This window comes from Simochromis diagramma, unplaced genomic scaffold, assembly GCF_900408965.1.
Source record: "Simochromis diagramma unplaced genomic scaffold, fSimDia1.1 OVJJ01000251.1, whole genome shotgun sequence".
Classification (NCBI taxonomy): Eukaryota; Metazoa; Chordata; class Actinopteri; order Cichliformes; family Cichlidae; genus Simochromis; species Simochromis diagramma.
Genome location: NW_024387463.1, coordinates 191,322 through 210,438, shown reverse-complemented (window position 1 = coordinate 210,438; position 19,117 = coordinate 191,322). Strand labels below are relative to the sequence as shown.

The 19,117-nt window shown below is 44.4% G+C and overlaps 1 protein-coding gene across 1 annotated transcript; it reads right to left on the bottom strand.

The window, feature by feature from the left end:
• sacm1la (SAC1 like phosphatidylinositide phosphatase a) lies at nucleotides 1-19,109 on the bottom strand. The gene is made up of 20 exons (XM_040014511.1): nucleotides 18,961-19,109; nucleotides 16,750-16,847; nucleotides 10,661-10,735; nucleotides 10,452-10,579; nucleotides 9,674-9,823; nucleotides 8,864-8,923; nucleotides 8,750-8,783; nucleotides 8,563-8,664; nucleotides 8,033-8,118; nucleotides 7,740-7,826; nucleotides 7,584-7,652; nucleotides 7,412-7,491; nucleotides 7,013-7,111; nucleotides 6,802-6,940; nucleotides 6,522-6,591; nucleotides 6,358-6,430; nucleotides 6,174-6,267; nucleotides 3,477-3,569; nucleotides 3,343-3,400; nucleotides 1-1,998 (listed from the first exon to the last, which is right to left on the bottom strand). The coding sequence occupies exons 1-20, from the start codon at nucleotides 18,987-18,989 to the stop codon at nucleotides 1,862-1,864; spliced, it is 1,761 nt and encodes a 586-aa protein (XP_039870445.1). The 5' UTR covers nucleotides 18,990-19,109; the 3' UTR covers nucleotides 1-1,861.
• Between the last annotated feature and the right edge of the window lie 8 nt (nucleotides 19,110-19,117).

Genomic DNA, 19,117 nt, shown 5'->3' with positions numbered 1-19,117 from the left:
GGTGCTGTAACATCTGCGTGTTCAGTTTATTAACAAAGATAAAGTCTGGTCCTGGAAGGAGAGTGCTGAAGAAGCACGAGATCATTTTCCACCACAAAACAGAGACAGGACGTGTTGTTTATCGTCGTACACTCCCAGTGTTCCTAATATGTGACGATTATCAGCAACAGTCAGACATAAAAACACCAAAGTCAGCTGTACTTCACAGAGATCATCGTCTGTGTGGAGAGACGATGTGCGCACTACTCAGAGAGCTTACAGAGTATTAAAGATCAGAAAAGACAGAATCTTGTTATTATGTCCTAACATGACAAATGTTTCTGAAATGTGTTTGTCGCATTTTTCTAAAACCACAACATGAAATAAAGAAAACGAGCGTGACTCGCTGCCGAGCCGTGAAAACACGAACCACATGTTGAGCCCCCGTCACTGACTCCACTGGTGGACAGAAGACAGTACGGACCCGTCAGATCGCTGCAGGTGCAGGAAAGACCGAGAGCTGCAGCGTCCAGATCAAACCATCGCTCAGTCTACTCTAATACAAATGTCCTGTTCAAAATACACAAGGATGTGTCCAGAGTTCACAGCTGATTGCATACTGTATAAGCTGGTGAAGAAGTAGCTAGACCGAACATTTGAGCTCACTGGCAGCTCCACGGGAATGAGTGATCTCGGGTCGTGGACACATGATGAGGTGTGACCCTGTGCCTCATCTCGAACGAACGAGGACCATAACCAAGGTAACGACTGGTTTAAGATGGTGTCCTGGGTTAATGACCAAGAAAGCTGCACCTTAAGAATAAATCCACAGAATGTTTTAACAACTAAATCATTTGGTATTCTCAAACTACAGTAAGAACCTTACTCTGTCACACCTGACAGTATTTGGGAAAAGGTTGTCATTTTTCTGCTACATCCAGCACCAACTCTGAAAACCTGCAACAGCGATGCAGACATGCTGCTGCAGGTCAACCTGAAACTACTGCAGGTGAAGAGGACAACATGACCGCCTGGTTATCGTCGAACTTTTGCCAGAAACTTTGGTTCCTGGCATTCATTTAAGCTAGCGAAACATGCACAAAGGCCGAGGGCACGTTTGATCACCAAGGCAAGCCTCAGCCATGGAGGCCCAAACCCAATGATGATATCGTGCACATAAAGCAGTACGCTGTAGTGTGCTGTGGTCATCTGCAGGTGGCTCAGATGAGACCCTCATTCTTGACCCTGTATAAAGCTGAAATGGAGCAAATCAAGCCTGTAACCCTGAAGCCAAACGTTTACCACTGACGGCTCTGTCACAGGTGTGTGCGGCCACAGTTTGTGCTTCTACAAAGAACAAGGTCACCGGCGCTTTTCTAAGGTCGCTTCATAGGAAGACAGATTGGCCACATAGTTATATAATTAATACACAAGTAAGGCTCATTACATTCAAAACTTCCAGAGTGCATACTTTTCATTGCAATACAACATAGGTTTTAATATCTGCATGTTTCATCGCCACGACTGCTGAAGCTAACGTACGGGGAAAGAAAGCACAAACAAGCCCAAACAAAGGGAAACACAGTGGTAGTGTAGTCATGGAAACAACCAACACCAACGAAACCCAGCTAGCTAAACCAACGGCAAACTAAAGCCTGGGGACCAAGGGAAACTAAATTGGATGAAAAGCACGTGTGTGCAGTACAACTGAAGGTGGTCACATGTGCTGCAGACAGAAGACAGACACTGTTTTGTATGAGAAAGTCCAGAGGGCAACACGGAGGCGGCAGGGCAGCCTGGACTCCAGACCTGCCGAAGGTGAAGATGATGAGGTATACGAGCCCGCCGGACCCAGCTCATCCTCACACACACAAGCGCACACTTAGTCCATCTTCTCCTTGTGAACCAACTTGGGGGCGTCCACAAAGTCTTGGCCATTAAACAGGATGATAGTGGCTGTAATTGCACTTGCAGCACCCCAGAACATCACATAAGCCAGGGTCTCTGTCCATGTATCACCTGGAAGGCAGACAGCAGACATCTCATCATCATCACCATCATCACCAGGAGCACTTTTAGGCTGTTACTCTGTAAACCAAGCAGCTTCTAACGAGCTGCTTTCACTACACAGCTTTGATCCCTTCGGCCAAGTGTGCGGTTGGATTCTCACCCTGAAATGTTTTGCAGAACAAATTCAAAGCAAAGAATAAAATTATATTAATTATTAACAAATATCAGGAATATTCTTTAAGCTCGCCTTTAAAAGTATGATGCAATTAGTGCAATCTAGAAAAAGAAAGGAGGCAGCGAGAGACTTTATCCAGACAGAAGTGGAACCTGAAGCTGCAGAAGTCTGGACCATATTTTACATGAAGGCTGTAATTGTTGCTTCAACGTGTAGTTTGGGGACTACTTTTACTAAACAACAGCAACAAAGCTTGTGAAGCTGTTCTGGTTGAACTTAAAAAGATCTGAGATAAAGTTACCAAAATCCTGAAGATGTTCACACGAGGCCTGTTTGATACTCATATTACACAGTGGAGGGCTGACAAACACTTTCCTAAACAAGCACGACGGCTGTCTCTGATGCATAAAACTATTTGATAAGAACTGGATGTTGCACCATCAACATGCATGTTTCAGTGCTGACTGGTTGTGCTTCTTTCCAGTTGTATCGAGACACGTTGGTCCTTTAATACTGACCTATTTAAGCTCAGTATCTCTGATAAATTCACAGGCAGTAAAAAAGATGGATGTAGCTAGTGTGACGTCAGCGGAGTATCATTTTGATGGTGAGTGTTTACATTGTTGCAAGCAGCTGTGACTGAGGCTGACACCAGCATGATGATGGTGTCCTTAGATCATTGGACTTTCTGTTTGTCAGGGTGCTGTTTTCCAAAAGAAGTCTTTTTGCAACCACGGGCCAGCTGTGGCTCAGGATGTGGACGACCAATCAGAGCATGAGCAGCTCAATCTCCAGCAGCTTTTGCCTGCATGTCAAAGTATGCTTGGGCATCCATGGGAGTGCCTCAGTGTCAGGTTAGAAGTGAAGGGCTTGTTGTTAAAGTGCTGCGAGTGCTTCAAAACGCCCATGCATTTACCAGAGCACACACATCACCCCTTGATAGCCATTAAAATAATGCAAGTTTGGGTCAAGCTGCATGATGAGCTGAAAACTACGTCCATCATTTATACCATCTATAGTTAAACCCTGGATTCATCTCTATAGCCTGGGAATTACACCAAGTTCTCAATGAGCTCAGTCACTCACTTCATACTGAATAAAACATAAATGCTTTAGGAACTGGACAGTGCTCATCTGTACCAAACTAAACAGGATTAAGGATCAGCAGTTGTACATACCAGCCATGAGAAGACAGACAATGCACATGGAAAATGCCACCAGCATAATGATGGGCAGCTGCAAAAATAAAAACACGAGTTAGTCACAACGTCCTGCTGCTGGTGACGACAGGACACGGTGCTGATATACTGACTGTGAGGAACTTCCAGTCCTTTTGCACACGAAGCGGAGTGGGTCCGTCCGACTCATCGACGGCAAAGTTACCCAGGAACAGGTCGATGGAGTCCTGAAACCAGCAACAACGCACATGCATAAATCTGAACGTGGCTGCATTACACCTCATTTCTGCAACAAATAAGCCAAAGCAGAGCCGGTGAATGTGGACCCGGTTGTATTTAAGAAGGCAAGTCTGTCGTTAACCAGTGCCACCCTCCATCCAACCAGGGTCACGGGGGGTGAGGGGGCTATCTCAGCAGTCTCATGGGCGCCGTTACCAGTCTGTCGCAGGGCTAACAGATAACCATTCAGACCTATGGGCAACTTAGAGTTTCCAGTTAACCTGTCCCCACTAACTGCATGTCTGTGGACTGTGGGAGGAAGCTGGAGAGAACATGCTCCACACAGAAAGACCTGCTGGAGGAACTGAACTCAGGACCATCCTGCTGTGAGGCAACAGTCATTTATGTGTTTCCATAGAGAACGTTCAGCTCGTCTCCTCTGAACTTTGGGTTCAGAGTAGAGATGGACCGATCCGATATTACGTATCGGTATCGGTCCGATACTGACGTAAATTACAGGATCGGATATCAGAGAGAAATAAAAAAAACGTAATCCGATCCATTAACGGAACAGCTTCTTCCCCACAGCTGTCAGACTCCTGAACTCTGCCTCCTGACATCTGACCCACGTTAACACATGGACTGAACATACACACACCCACAATGGACAACTGTACCCTCAAACACACAATAATAACATGGACTGAACCACCACTCACAACCACTAGCACTTTATATAGCCTCTGTAGGAATTATATCTCACTTATCTTAACTGCACTACTGTATAGCTCTGTGTAAATAATCATTCTGTACATTCGATAATTTTTAATCCTACAACTGTTTACAACTTGCATAGTTCCCATTTCTGTATAGCTGTATATCTCAGATTCTGTAAAGTTATTTATTTCATATTCTGTATAGCTTTCATATTTATATCCTGTACATAGCTTGTACTCACTACAGCCTGTACATACTTAGTTATAGAATATTCACAACATACTTCATACCGTGTACATTATAACATACCATAATAGACCCATTTCTGTAATATACTTACATATCTATATTATTGCTAATATATATTGTAATATATCTATATCACTAAAGCACTTCTGGATGGATGCAAACTGCATTTCGTTGCCCTGTACCTGTGCATGTGCAATGACAATAAAGTTGAATTCTATTCTATTCTAAATATCAAAAAAGCACCTCACAAAACTTGCAACACGCGTAACTCGGCTCATAACCGTAGCACGTCGCAGCAGTGTGCTCACGTGATAGAGCGGCTGTGTGTTTGTAGCCTCGCTACCAAACCAGCATTTCATCTCCGAGGAAGTGATCCCAGAGAGAAGTAAAGCAAGTGTGTAAGTTCATCTCTGAATGTTTGTAAAGCATTCCCACGTTAAGCTTAACAACCGATATATGGAGCGACTGCCCCTCTCTCTCTCTCCTGCTGCTACTTCAATCATGAAACTGATCAATGATCAGCTGATCGTCTCTCTTCTTTGTTTTTGGCCCACTTTGCGCCAGAAAGAGGAAACCAGCGGCTGAACAACAGCAGCACGTTTAAGCTTAAACTGTTGTTAGAATTTATTTAATATTACTTTCTACACCAGGATCTTTTTCTACGCAGCTGACGGCTGTAACTGTGCAGGGGCGGATCTAGCAAAGTTTATCCAGGGGGGCCGATAGGGCATGAACAGGGAAAGGGGGGCACAGAGACAGACTTTTCTTTCTTATTCTCATTTAAAATGTCGAGCTTTTAATAAATAATTATCTGAATCTGACACCCAAAGTTTTAATCTGATGTAAAATGTATAGAAGTCCATTACTGTATATAGTAACTGTTAAGTCTAATATACCCTAGTAAGCTATAGTACTTTTTCCTTTGGGAACCATCTGTGCAGTCTGCAGTTCTGTTGAAGGAAGATGTTGAATCTGTTTAATTATTCTTGAAAAATAATTAATTTCTGTGCATTTTTTTTTTTCACATGTGCATTAAATTAAAGTTGATTAAGCATCATGAGGGTGGATGGCGGGGGGTGGTTCCCTATTTTTTTTTTTTTTTTTTTTTTTGCTAGGAGTTAGCAGAAATATTAAACAACCTAACTAATAGGGCTGCAAAGGACTCTTTAAAATACCAGAATAGGGAGGATGGAGCAGGTTTACGTTTATTAGATTGATCAGTTTTGCTGAACTATGAATTATTTTGAGTGCAGTGTATTTTTTACATACAGGAGTAACAGAATAGCTTTAGTGTTGTTGTTTAGTTAAACTTGAGTATGAACTTCTACAAAATGCAGCAAGATATTAAAACAAAAAAAAAAAAAAAAAAAAAAAAACACCAAACAAAAAAAACAAAACAAAACAAAAAAAACTATCGGATTCATATCGGTATCGGCAGATATCCAAATTTATGATATTGGTATCGGACATAAAAAAGTGGTATCGTGCCATCTCTAAGTTCAGAGTTAGCAATGTCTCAGATGATGCCTTAGACCGTTAATATTCTACACCGAGTCCAAACTTTTTCAGAATCAAGACTCCAATGGTCTGTTGTTCTGACACTAAACTTGTTTCTTAAGTGACAAAGTGTGTAATAGCTTTCACACCTGTCTGAATCCATCAGAGAAGTTGTTTTTGTAATAACGGATCATCGAGTTCCAGCCATCCATCAGCAGCCCCCACCTGGTCCGCTTCCCTGTCCTGAAAGAGATGAACTCTGGTTAAACAGCAGTCATCAGAGCAGCAGAACCAAGGCTGAGTACATGTTAGTCAGTGTGGATGCTACGGTACCTTGTGAAGTCTGTTTTTAAGGCTCCAGTTCCTGCGTACTGTACAGCGCATGCATTGGCATTGTCAGCCCATGCTGGTTAGAGAGCACACACACAAAAACAACATGAGGCTACAGTTTCTACCAATCACACTGCACATGCAGCTGTGCTAACAGAGTATCCTACCGTTCTTGTAGATCTTTTCAAACTCGGCCTGCTCTTCAATGCGCTGCCCCACATTCAGAACCCCCATCCTCTGTGGAGACACAGCAACAACACCTGTGCGACTCTTCTGAAACTGCACCTTCCCAAACTGGCCAAGTCCACCAGCTTATTTCATGTACATACAGTCTGCTCTCTACGCTAAAACCATTACAAACCAACGGGGCAGACGTGCGAGCGTAGCACCGTTCTGCACTGCAGCATTACACCACACAGTACGACTGGCAGCTGTGACCTTAAATACCTGGAGCTGAGACTGCAGCGAGCGGCGAGCCAGCAGGCTCTGGATGACGTTGGTCCTGTCCAGGCAGTCCATGCAGTTACTGCGGAATACGCCTTTCTGCTGGGCCACCGTCTTTCCCTCCGAGTTCACCATGAAGTACCTACACACGCACACGCACGTCATCACAGCGAACTGCTCGACATTAGCAAAGAGCAGCTGCTCATTTTGTTACCCGTATTCCTCTTGCTTGTCAGCAACAGCATCCACTAGGATCTGGAGACGGTCCCACCTCATGTGGCTGCACTCTTTGTGGAAGTCGAAGGCTATGTATCTGTGGACAGGAGTGGGTCACACTGTAGATTATAAAGGAGACAACTGGAGGGCAGACTGCTACAAAACAAAACGAAGACTAAATCTTTGAAAGCTTGTCACAGCACACTGACTGAAAAGGTTTGTAGAACAACTAAAACTGATGCAGCACCAGTGTCGTTCTTGTCTCTGTCAATAAAAAGGTTAATCAATAAAACAATAGTTTATCAAACACTTTTGATGAGGAAGGTCAAACTGCTGAACCTGGTTGATTAAGCTAATGGCGACTCAGTGACCAGTAAAAACACAGGGTGACACTTACTTGAGCATATCATTATTCATGCCAGACACCATCCTATCAAAGGCCTGCTCCAGTGGCTTCTCTGAGCCCTTCTGATTCACCTGAGCAGGAAGAAGACAAACAGACTGGTCAGACTGGTCTCCTGAGTGCTTCCGTTTACCAGTAAGTGACTAAGGAAAGGAGGACGGCTCACCAGGTTCAGAATCGTTTGCTTCCCATAGATGAGGAGCTGAGAGTCGAAATGCCTCTGGAAGCCGTCCATCTGTACAACATTTCCATTACGTTAGCATAAGATTTCCATTTCACGTGATTGAAACGAACACGCGGATGTGCAGAAAGATCAGCTTACATGATTTGTGGTTTTGCTGATTATAGGTTTGGGTTTGTATCTGAGGTTGGGTCTCTGACTCCAGTAAAAGGGCATTGAGCCTCGTGTCTGGTTGTTTCAAAGAAAAAGAAAAAACGCTGTGAAATACCATCCGTTCTCATCAGCTGGTCCTCAGCAGGGTCGCAGGGGGCGGGACTCTGCCCCAGCCGCCATAGGAGGCAGCACAGAGTGTGACGCAGGGCTAACACATCTGATAAATGATCCTCGATGCAAACAGTAAAAACACTGATGATATGATGAACCCTGAAACTTACCTGCACAAATGAAGCCTTTGCTCCCTCATACAAAACGATCTGCTCACTCTCCACAAAGTTGGCAGCATGGCCTTCAGAGTCGATGCCTGTGGACACACACACCATCGGTCAGCAGCCACACTCAGGAGCACCGTCTGCTGCTGCACGGTGCAGCATGGTGATACTGCCACACAGCAGGGCACACAGGGTGCCCTTCATTACTGTCCGCCGCTCAGTACAGACTGTTACACTGGTCACATTAGTTTGAAACAATGAGGTCAGGAGGTATGTGCAAGTAATCCCTATGAGCTCAAGCCCAGGGTTTAGGCTGGACAAAGGTTTCATTCTTCGTACTGACAGTTTATAAGGAACAGCCAAGCAGCTAACATTAGACAGAGGATGATGTGCCAGTGCTCAGTACGTGACAAAGAAGGATTTGTTTGAACTGGTTATGCAAAGCCCCTCTAGGTCACCCAGCGAATAAAATGATGGGTGTGAAAATTAGCAGAACAGCTGCTCTTTAAGAAAAGTCTCGGCTCCGAGGGTTTTACCTCTCACGTAGTATCTGACGCCAGCCCGGAAGCAGCTTCTCCTCGATATGAGGATCCACTCAAAGATCTTCCCGTTTATACGGCACGGTTTCATGACGATGACTGAACCGGGTCGGTCAAAGGAAAAAAGGCTTCGCTTACGATTTTATGAAGGAAAAAAAACTTTCACATTCAGTGCAAAGGATACATCCATGGATGACGGGAAGGGCAAACTTGTGAAGCTATGGAGAGACAGTGAAGGTCAGTAATTAAGCACAACAAGTACAAACACATGCATCAGTGTAAGTGAGGCTCAGGTCACCTCGGGCTGCCCAGCCAGCTCCCTCAGCAGGTTCCCGTTCCACACAAACCTCTGATCAGCCTGAAAATAACCACAAGGATCAACACATGACACTGAGGAAGACTTTACACTAATGTTGCATTTAAGTTGGACACAAATGTCAAATTAAGGATGTGCGATTTAAAAGTAACTAAAATGCTACTGTGAATACTTGACCGATAAATAAAAACCTCGAGCAATAAATACAGCAAAACACAAAAGATTTTATTTTGAGAAATCTTCTTTCAGCTGCTCCCTTTAGCTCCTCCCATCCCAGCACGCTCCTGTCACTCCACCCTTCACTGCATCCACGAACCTCCTCTGAGGTCTTCCTCTGTTCCTCCTGCCTGGCAGCTGCATCTTCATCCTCCTTCGTCCCATATATCCGCCATCACAGCAGGTTGTAAACCTTCCCTTTCACACACCACCCCGACACCAGACTTCAGCCGCTCCACCCTGCCTGCACCCTGTTCTTCACCTCTCTTGTGCACCACCTGTTGCAGTGGATAGTGTCACAGGTATTTAAACTCGCCTGCCTTCACTACCACTGCTCCTTGCATGTTCACTCACACACTCTGTCACGCTCATTTTATCTCCACCCCACCTGCTCGCTCAGAGCAAACGCCACATCTGCAGAGCTGCGTCTCAGCTTGAAGCTACACTGCTGTTTGTTACCTCTCTTATTAACCATAACAGAGCCTTCATATTGTCCACTAGACCAGTTCAAAGTCACCTGTCTGTGTTACACTGAGTGCATCGGCTGCTAACAGCTATTAAGACCACATGTTTCACCCTCTCAAGCAGACTCATCTCCTGGAAGTCAGGGCTGGTGTTGGCGAGCCGCTGCAGCGTGTGCGTCAGGTCGAAGTCAGTGCAGAAGTAGAAGCCGTCCGTGGTCAGCACATTGTTCAGCATAGAGAGGAAGGTCTTATTCTCCTGAGACTAGGAAAGGAAAGACACGTTTAGATGGCAGGAAAGCTCATGACAGGTCACTTTGCTGCATGTCACAAATTCTACATTGTTAGGCGATTCACCAGCCAAACGCGACAGTCTGTCAGGTACAGACATTTCAGCTCCGTTTTAAAAACAGCACGCACATCTGTCTCTTAGGTCGGGTCATCGAATCAGGCTCTGCTTTAGCCTGACGGCGTTCGGGGCGCCTCCGGTTTAGTTTTTCTGAATCGCTGCATCACAGCTGGGCTGATGTCAGAGCAAAACTACTTACGGAAACAAAGAGTGTTACTGGCTTACCACCGTCTGTCCCTGTTGCTATTCCTACACTGACTAACAAAGTTTATTGTTGTTGTTTCAGAACACCGTGTCCTATTAAAATGAGCAGACTACGGCGACAGCAGCACGGGCTGCGCTACCAGCCGTGTGTGTGGATTAATCTCACACAGAGCGAGTGAGCACGCACCGAAGAAAAACACAAGAAACAAAAGAAACACAGAACATGCTAAATGTTTGCTGCACACGAGCGTACGCTTTTTAATGAGCTTTTCTCCATAAATGTTTTCTTGCCACAGCACGTTTGAATTTCCTTCGGGATCAGTGATCCATTCTTACCGACCTGTATCTCAGACAGATGCAGCACCGTCTTCTTATAAGAGATCACGTCAAAGTCCGCAGCCTTCCACACAGCGTGGCCCAGAAGGCTGCCGACATTTCTCTTCCTGGTGATGACAACGAGGTACATCCCTGTGGTGGAAGCAGAAGCGTTTTACTGCACAGCTTCAAAGAGCAGCTCGGACAGCAGTGATGTGCGTGTGTGCTACATACCTGCTACCAGGCGGATAGTTCCCATGATGCCACAGATAGGCCTGGTAACTGCAGAGGGAGGAACGTCCTTTTTACCTGTGACAGGAACAAAGGTTTCATTTTATTCCTCTGAATCCTCCGTCTCAGTGGCTGACATGGGCCTGCACACACACAAGGCTTCAGCTTCACTGCAACATATTGTTCGTATTTGATCATATTTGTGGACGAGTACACAGAAGGGCCAGCTGCTTTTGTCTGAAGAGAAAACCTCTTCATCACAAAGAAGTGACAGCGATTCGTGAAGCATCAGAGGCCTTTAAATTCACACAAAGTACACCTGTGCTGGATGCTGTACTCGAGTCACCACAACATACAAGTCCAGAGGGGTGTTCTACAAAGTTCACCTCAACCTTTAGAAGCAGTGTGTCTGTGTGCGTGTGTGTGCGCGCGCGCGCGCGCGCGTCTGGAGTTTGAGCCCTGACTTAATCAGAGAATTGGCAAAGCAAAAGGGAAGCATTCAAAAAACTCCTGTGAAAGTCCGAAGACACTTCAAAGGAAACCATTTCATAAGCAGGTGTACAGTATCACTGAAAGCAAACAGTAATAATGTCGTCTGCTGTGCCGCTCCCACACGTGGTATCACCCTCACGCTCCAGTGTCGCCTCATTCTCCACGTATCACATGGATAAACTTGCAAAAAGGAAAGCACGGAGCTCAAGACAAGAAGTGACCAACCCAACAACGTCACGTAGAGCTGGGCGATAGAACGATAACGATATGTATCGCGATATAACTTTTACTCGATAGAGAAATTAAGCTATCGCGATAGACCTCGCCGCTCTTGTCCTCTTAAATAAAAAAAAAAAAAAAAAAAAAAAAAAAAAGGTCAGCCAATCCAAATTAAGTAGCGCAGAGCCGAACCAATCACAGCCGCAGCGTCACGTCGCGTTACGTACAGCACAAGTGCCAAGCCGCACGTGTGTTTGTTTGGGAAGCAGCCAGCAGGTAATGGAGGAAATGAGTGTGCCGACTAGAAAAATCAACCGAGCGTGACCGAAGAGAAAACAGATGATGGTTCCAATGCCGGAGAGATTGTCGAACGGAAGAGCCATAGAAGTTCCGTAGTGTGAAGGTATTTCGGCTATTTCAAGTCTGACAAAAAACAGAGTAGCGTGCACTGTAAATTGTGCCGAAAGCAAGTCTGGAAATACAATAAACTGGTGCATGTGTCACACTGTGCGCCACGTTATTGTTTCGGTGAAATGAATTTCTACAATACTGTTACTGTTAATTCTACTCTCTGCAGTGTTTAAATGCTTACATATACACAGTTACTGTCCGTCCACACAATTCAGAGGTGGGACCAAGTCATTGTTTTGCAAGTCTCAAGTAAGTCTCAAGTCTTTATCCTCAAGTCTCAAGTCAAGTCTCAAGTAATGTCAGGCAAGTCAGAGTCGAGTCTCAAGTCACTGGTGTAAAAGTCCAAGTAAAGTCACAAGTCTGAAATTTTGAATTTCAAGTCCTTTCGAGTCTTTAAAAAAAAAAAAAAAAAAAAACGAAAAAAAAGCATGTTGCAGTTATATGCTAAATGTAAATATTAGACCATGTAATTTTTAAATCTGTGTTTTTCTCAACACATGACGAAATAGTGAACTTAGAAAATATACACAAATTGTGAAATTGCACCTCTTTAAAATGCAGCTCAATTAAACCTAGCTCCAAGAATAATTTTCACCGACAGTTCTGAGATAAGCTGCATGTTATTCTTGGATGCAGTTGTAGGACCGGCTTTAAAATCGCATGACAAAAATATCATACATAAATAAATGATTTTTTTTTTAAATATCATTTAAAAAAAAAAAAAACTGCATCACCAACGTAGCCTGGAAAACATTTGCTAGTTAGATGAAGTCAGCTATCTCATCGTAGCATATTTATATGCATATTTATAATCATACGGTTCTTGGAGTGAGTGCATACACTCATGAAGTTTAGTAACTTCCGGTCACTGCAACAAGCCCAGGTACAGTTTACCGACGGATGGGTGCAGGACCTTGAAATGCACCATGTAGAACGAAAGACCATCGTACATATCATAAGTTTACCAGTCTCACAAATTGTCGTCATAAATACACATTCGTTAACCGTTTATTAATAGGACCTTTGAGCTCAACGGTAATTAATTAGCAGTGGAAATAATTTCTGGTAGCATCACAGAAATGTAGCAGTGACAATAATACTGTATGCTGTAATCGCACTGGGCAATTAGTGATACAAAACAACTGTTTTATCCTGTGAATAAAAGTATATGTTTTTGTCAATGTACCATAATAACAGAAGCGAAACGCAATATTGTGTCAGGACAATTCACTATTTATGCACAATAAACAAAGGAGCATAGCGCGACAATTTCTGTTCAGCGCCAGACTTGCTTGTAACCTATATCACCAATTATGTTAAGAAAAATGATGCATTAACTACAACAGCAGACTGACCTGTGTGGAAATGCTTGGAGCAGACTAACCTGTGAGCTGGAGGGTTCTGGGACGTTATATTTGGTCTTTGAATGGCTGCAATCCAGGCCATCCGTCGCCTCTTTGTTACTTCGGAAACATGGCTCGAACAATTTCTCTTCAACGACGTAATCCGATAACAACCGATCTCTTTACCCGTAGGCTTCCCGTGGCTGTCATGCGACCGGCTATTGCAGTTAATAATACAACAGCTTCTTGACATTTTTTGGGTTTCTTTTTAATCACTGTGTGACTGATTTCAATTGAAAGCCTGCGTGCGCTAGTACCGCTTGCCACGAGTTCCCAGAATCCTTTGCGGTTCTACCCGTGAATGACGTCACATTTTCAATCTCTATATAATATGTATGTTAAATTTTATATTTGGGGTAAAATATCAAGTCTTTTCAAGTAAACCGGTTCAAGTCCAATTCAAGTCCCAAGTCATTGGTGTAAAAGTCCAAGTCAAGTCACAAGTCTTAGAACATTTTTTCAAGTCAAGTCTAAAGTCATAAAATTAATGACTCGAGTCTGACTCGAGTCCAAGTCATGTGACTCGAGTCCACACCTCTGCCACACATACGACTCTGTTCTGCTTCTATGCCCCAGCTTTGTTTACTTTTTCCCACCGAGGCTTCTAGACTTCTGATTGGCCAACATTTCTGCACGGTTAGGAATCTAGCTCCACCTGCTGCTTTGGCATGTTCATAGCAGCGTTTTCCTTCATTTCTGCCTTTATGTGTGGACGGGATTATTTTTTAAAACGAAAACGGAAAATCTCCGTTTTCAAAAATACCCGTGTATGTGTGGACGTAGCCTCAGTCTCTGACTGGAAGCGCTAATTCGTCATTCGGCTTTTGTCAGACTAAAGTAACTGTTAAAACTGTTTGAAAAGCTAAGCTATACAACAAGGAGAGACTGAGAATTTCCTTTTAGTTCTCAGTTTATTTGATATTGACAAAAGTTAGTCAGTTTTGTCTGTTCTTCTGTAAAACAAACTAAGATTTACTTTTAGAATTAATATTTTGTTTCTAAGTGGAATTGACAATTTAGTCTATTTTGTTTGTTCTATTTTGAAACTTAAACGCTTTAGCGGCTGCCTTTTGTGTAGTTTGCAATATTTGCCTTTATTTATCTGAAAAAGTCTCATGTTCCTTAAGTACATCTACCCTGTTGAACTTATTATGGGAAATAAATATTTAAATCAAAACAAGCTGCTGATTATTTCACATTTTACTTGTGAGCAACGGCACATTTAAATCTTACAAATATAGTTATTTGGCTTATATCGTGATAGATATCGTTATCGCCTGAAATGAAAAAAAGATATCGTGATATGAAAAAAAATCTCATATCGCCCAGCTCTAACGTCACGTAATATTCATTCGAATTATTTTCCTGCTTTCACTAATCGTTCACTTTGATGTGCGTTTGTGCTCATATAACAAAACTAACTTACCCTTAAACTGTCCTGGAGAAACATTCAAATACAACTGGAAAGAAGAACGAGTGCCATTTCTCATAGGGAGGGGACAGGTGAGCGGACAGGGACAGGTGAGCGGACAGGTGAGCGGACAGGTGAGCGGACAGGGACAGGTGAGCGGACAGGCGAGCAGGGACACGCTTGGACCCGGATGATTAAACAACAACCACCTGGAGAGCCAAGACGGCAAAAACCTCCAGTGTTCATTTGTGTTAGAGTCAAATTGTTAAATGTTGCCATTATTGTACTTAAATTTGTAAGTCTCAGTTCAAACTGTACGATCAAAGACATCCCCGTGTTTCTGACCCCAGCCGGGGGAGGCTGTAGTGTCTTATTACATGCACGTCCTATGTGAGGCTTCTGTTTTCTTGTTTAGTAAACTTCCTGCCTTTATGACCCTTTTGGTGAGCAGGAGGTCTCACACACACACACACACACACACACACACACACACACACACACACACACACACACACATACCTAGTGCCTGACACCATGGGGGGGTTACAATGGGTGTTTGTGTAAACCGTGTGTGACAGAAATAAGAGGCTGACACTGAGGGCAGAAGCTGCTCTGAGATCCTTCCCTTGCTAACATAAAAAACCGGCTGAGCTGTTCGTCTGGCTTCGTTAACGGGAACACGTTTGTAAACCAGCGGGGCCTGTGGAAGCGCAGACCCAACAGTTTGGTTCAGTGCTCGGTGATTTAGCACGAACTATCTTCAGTACTCTGATAATACAGAATATTTAATCGTCTCCACTCTGAAGTCTAGAAAAAGACGATTTGAGCTCGAACCAGATATTAGACGAGCCGGAGCAGAGTCGAGAATGTTTGTGGACAGCAGCGTGGTTGTAGTGTTCAGGAATCAACTCAAAGTTTGTCTGTGCATTTCCACTTTCACCTGCCGTCCTGCTTCAAACTGAGAGAGCAGAGTCCTGGAAAAGCCTGGAATCATTAGTTGAACTTTTCAACACAGTACACAGAGGGAGCGTGCACACTTTTGTGAAAATCCACGTTTACTATTCCTTCTGCACTGATACGATCCACGTTCAGGCCAACAGGCTCTGACCAGGTTTATCTTAAGTCCTCAGGTGGACCTGATTTAGCTCGAGGCTTCACTCACGAGAGGAGATACAGAACTCCAAACTAGGACAAACCTGAGGTGACTTTGATCCATGACCAAGGAGGACAATTCAGTGAGGTCCCGGGTTAAAGTGCAGTTTAGACTGGAACGAATCCTGCACGGGAAACCAGCCCATGATGTTTAAATGGATCCAGTTTAAAGTTTCAGAGCAGAAATAAACAACGCACTGAGAGCTCAACTCACGTGGTTATATAATGTTTACTGAACTGCTCTGTGTGCTAACCTCTGATGCTTTGTAACTTTGTTGCGTTTTACTGTTAATTTACTGAAAACTGATAACGGTTTTTGTTGAGCCAGCTAAAGCAAAGAAAGCCCGGCTGTGTTGAACTTGCTTCATAGTATAAATGAAAATGCAAACGATTAAAAAGCATATCTAAACATCCATAATGAAAACATCAGACGAGAGTTTGGAACGCTGGAAAGGCAAAAACATAAAAACCCCAAAAGCAGCTTATTTAACATAATCTGCAAAAATGTGCAGCACAGTCTTGTTTTCAGGACATGTAATGCAGTTGGACAGGTCTTTACTAGTTTTAACGTCACCTTGTTTCCTTTATGGGGACGACTAAGATGGACAGATCGCACAGAGCGTGTCAAAAGAGTTCATCTTGTGCAGTAGACGTCTACTTCCTCTGAGGACGGGCTCAGGAGTGTGACTGAGCTTAGCTTGGACAGCAGTCCTGTACACATGCATGCACACACAGGGCAGTAAGGCTCACCGTCTAAGCCTCTTATATCCCTGTAACAGTGACATGTAGTTACTGCATGCAGGCTAACACTCTTGAATCGTGTAAATCAGGTTGTAAACATGTATATCATGTGTCAGGACACCCAGTTTGTTATTCTCATACAGTCTGAGAATGTCAGAAAGTTCTTTAGATGTGATTAGCTAACAACGTCCAAACTGAGGCACGTCTCAACGACAGCGTCTTTGGATCATAAGCGATGCTCAGCACTTTCGAACACAGCCTACCTGTGAGCGTCATCTCGTTCGAGACCCTGTCGATTGCCAGCACAGCATCGGCACCCTCATCGCAGGCCTCGATGAAGAACTTCTCAGGGGTCGTGTGCCTGGGAGAGGGAAACGGGAGGAAAGAGGAAATTTTCAGTCGCGCATGAAAATATAGCCAGGAGGTGTTTAGTCAACAAATAAATGTCAATTATTCAACAGCATGAACGGTTAATGCTGATTATACTTCAAACAATCACTCAACTACAACCAAAGATCATTGAAATGTCAAAAACGGCCCCTTTGGTCCTTTAGTGCTAGTTTTCTTAGTCACATGTTCCTGGAAACACAATATTTCTGCCTTTGTCAGCTGAGAACAAACAACTTGTCTGACGTCATCTTTCACTCTACAAAGCTCCGCTGCTCGTTTTCTGTGACGGACACTTTCCCACTTGTCATTAATTAAATAATGACAAACACGCTGGCAGAGGAACTCCAGCCATCTTCCTCTTAAACAAAAGCTCAACTGATACCAAAACCTACGATGCCGGGAGCACGATGTTGTGATAAACCAGTATTAAATACAAATATCAAAACTAAAGATTGATTTCATGCTGTGTATTAGGAAATGTTTCAGTGAACTTTCTAAATTGAGGCTTTTATTTAAAGCGCAGACTGTCAGCACCCACACTCTGTACGATGGAAATCTGAGAGAAGAGCACATCTGCAGTCATGTTTGCTTTGTGACCCCAGGTAGCCTCCAGAGCAGCACACAGGTTCAGACTGGACGCTGCTCCGGTTTGTTCTGAGGACAGAACAGGCCACAGTTTAAACACAGCATCTACACCTACGCACATTTAAGAAAGTTTCAGGGTCACTTAATGCTGCCATAAGCAGAGATATGCTTTGTGACTGACAGTCAGTGTAAAACCAAGAACAAAGAGAAGAGACCGAATAAGGTCCCACAGCCAGGAGCCACAGCGTGGACAACAGGCAAGTGTGAATCAGGACATGTTTGATCTGTGGTCCTTGAAAACTATGCCATCAGAAGCACAATAAGACACACACACAATAATCAGGTGGTGAACGTGACCCCCATGGTGGAAAACACAGAAAATAGAGTTTAACTGTGGGGGGGTGAACTCTGACCCCCCACCACAGTGTGGACCAAACAGGAAACGAGTTTTCAAACAGCCGGTTTTGTTCTGAGGTAACTTTTGCATTTGTCAGTGTTAGAATGAGCAGTCGTGTGATGAGTAACACATGACTGAGACTGGTCTAAATCACACTTCCAGGCCCGCAGTGCTGGGATGCATCAGGTTAAGGTGCACCCAGCACCTCTTTGTACACAGAGGCACCTTAAACACTCCAGGGTTAAATGAAAAACTGGCATTATTGTCAATAACTGGACAATTATGTACAAATTGCCAAGAAATGTTAGGTCTTTACTTTATTTGAAAAGATGCTTTGTCAAAGTTTTTGTTTGTTTTGCATTTCCCCAGTTAGATTATGCCAGTGCTCACTGTACTGGCCCAAACTCAGAGGGTCCATTTGTCTAACATGTGTGACGTACTACAGAGCTGTGCCTCATTACCTGCTCCGTGTTGGGAAAGGCTGAGGAGCACCCAACACCTTCACTCGTGTAAGTAAAACACGCTGCAGGCAGAGGCAGGACCGGTAGGGCTGGGTACTTGAAATAAAGGGCTTGATCGAGGGTGTGCCGGGGCTGAGCTGTCAGCTGCCGCACGGCTAACGTCACATGTCCGCGGTTATCAGTGTTAGGCTCACTTACAGCTGAGTGACGTTCACAAGTAAATATAAACCCTGCACGTCTAAAAACGCGTCGAGGAGCTGCCAGCCGTGGAGTGCCACTAAAGCCGGAGGAAGCAGCTGTGCAGCAGCTCGTTGGGCGAATGAAGCCTCCCCGAACACCAAAGGCGCCCGTCGGCGCTCTCACCCACGGCCACACTCGCTGCTGCCGGCTCCACACAGCGACACTGGCTAAGTGTTCATTATGAATGAGAGTGGAGAGAAACCTGGCTGGTTCCTGCTCCGCCGGCCGAGCCTGTCAGCAAACTTCAGCCGCTGTGTCATCTACCCCACCAGCACCGCTGAGCCCCCGCAGCTGCTTCACCTCTCACGGACAGCCACTCGTCTTATGTGTCTTTAACCGGAGCTGTGAGCAGAAAAGCCGCAGACAGAAACACTACGCTGTTCCGTATGAGCACTACTTACAAATTGTATCTCTCGTAGCAAGTCGCCATCTTCGCTCCTTCTACCCGACCTCAGTGACGACAGCAATGCGAGGACCTGCAGGCGTTGCCAGATACGAGGTGTAAAACACAGAGCAGGCGCGGGGCCTGAAGTGCACGTTTTTCCCGCCAAGCCCAGC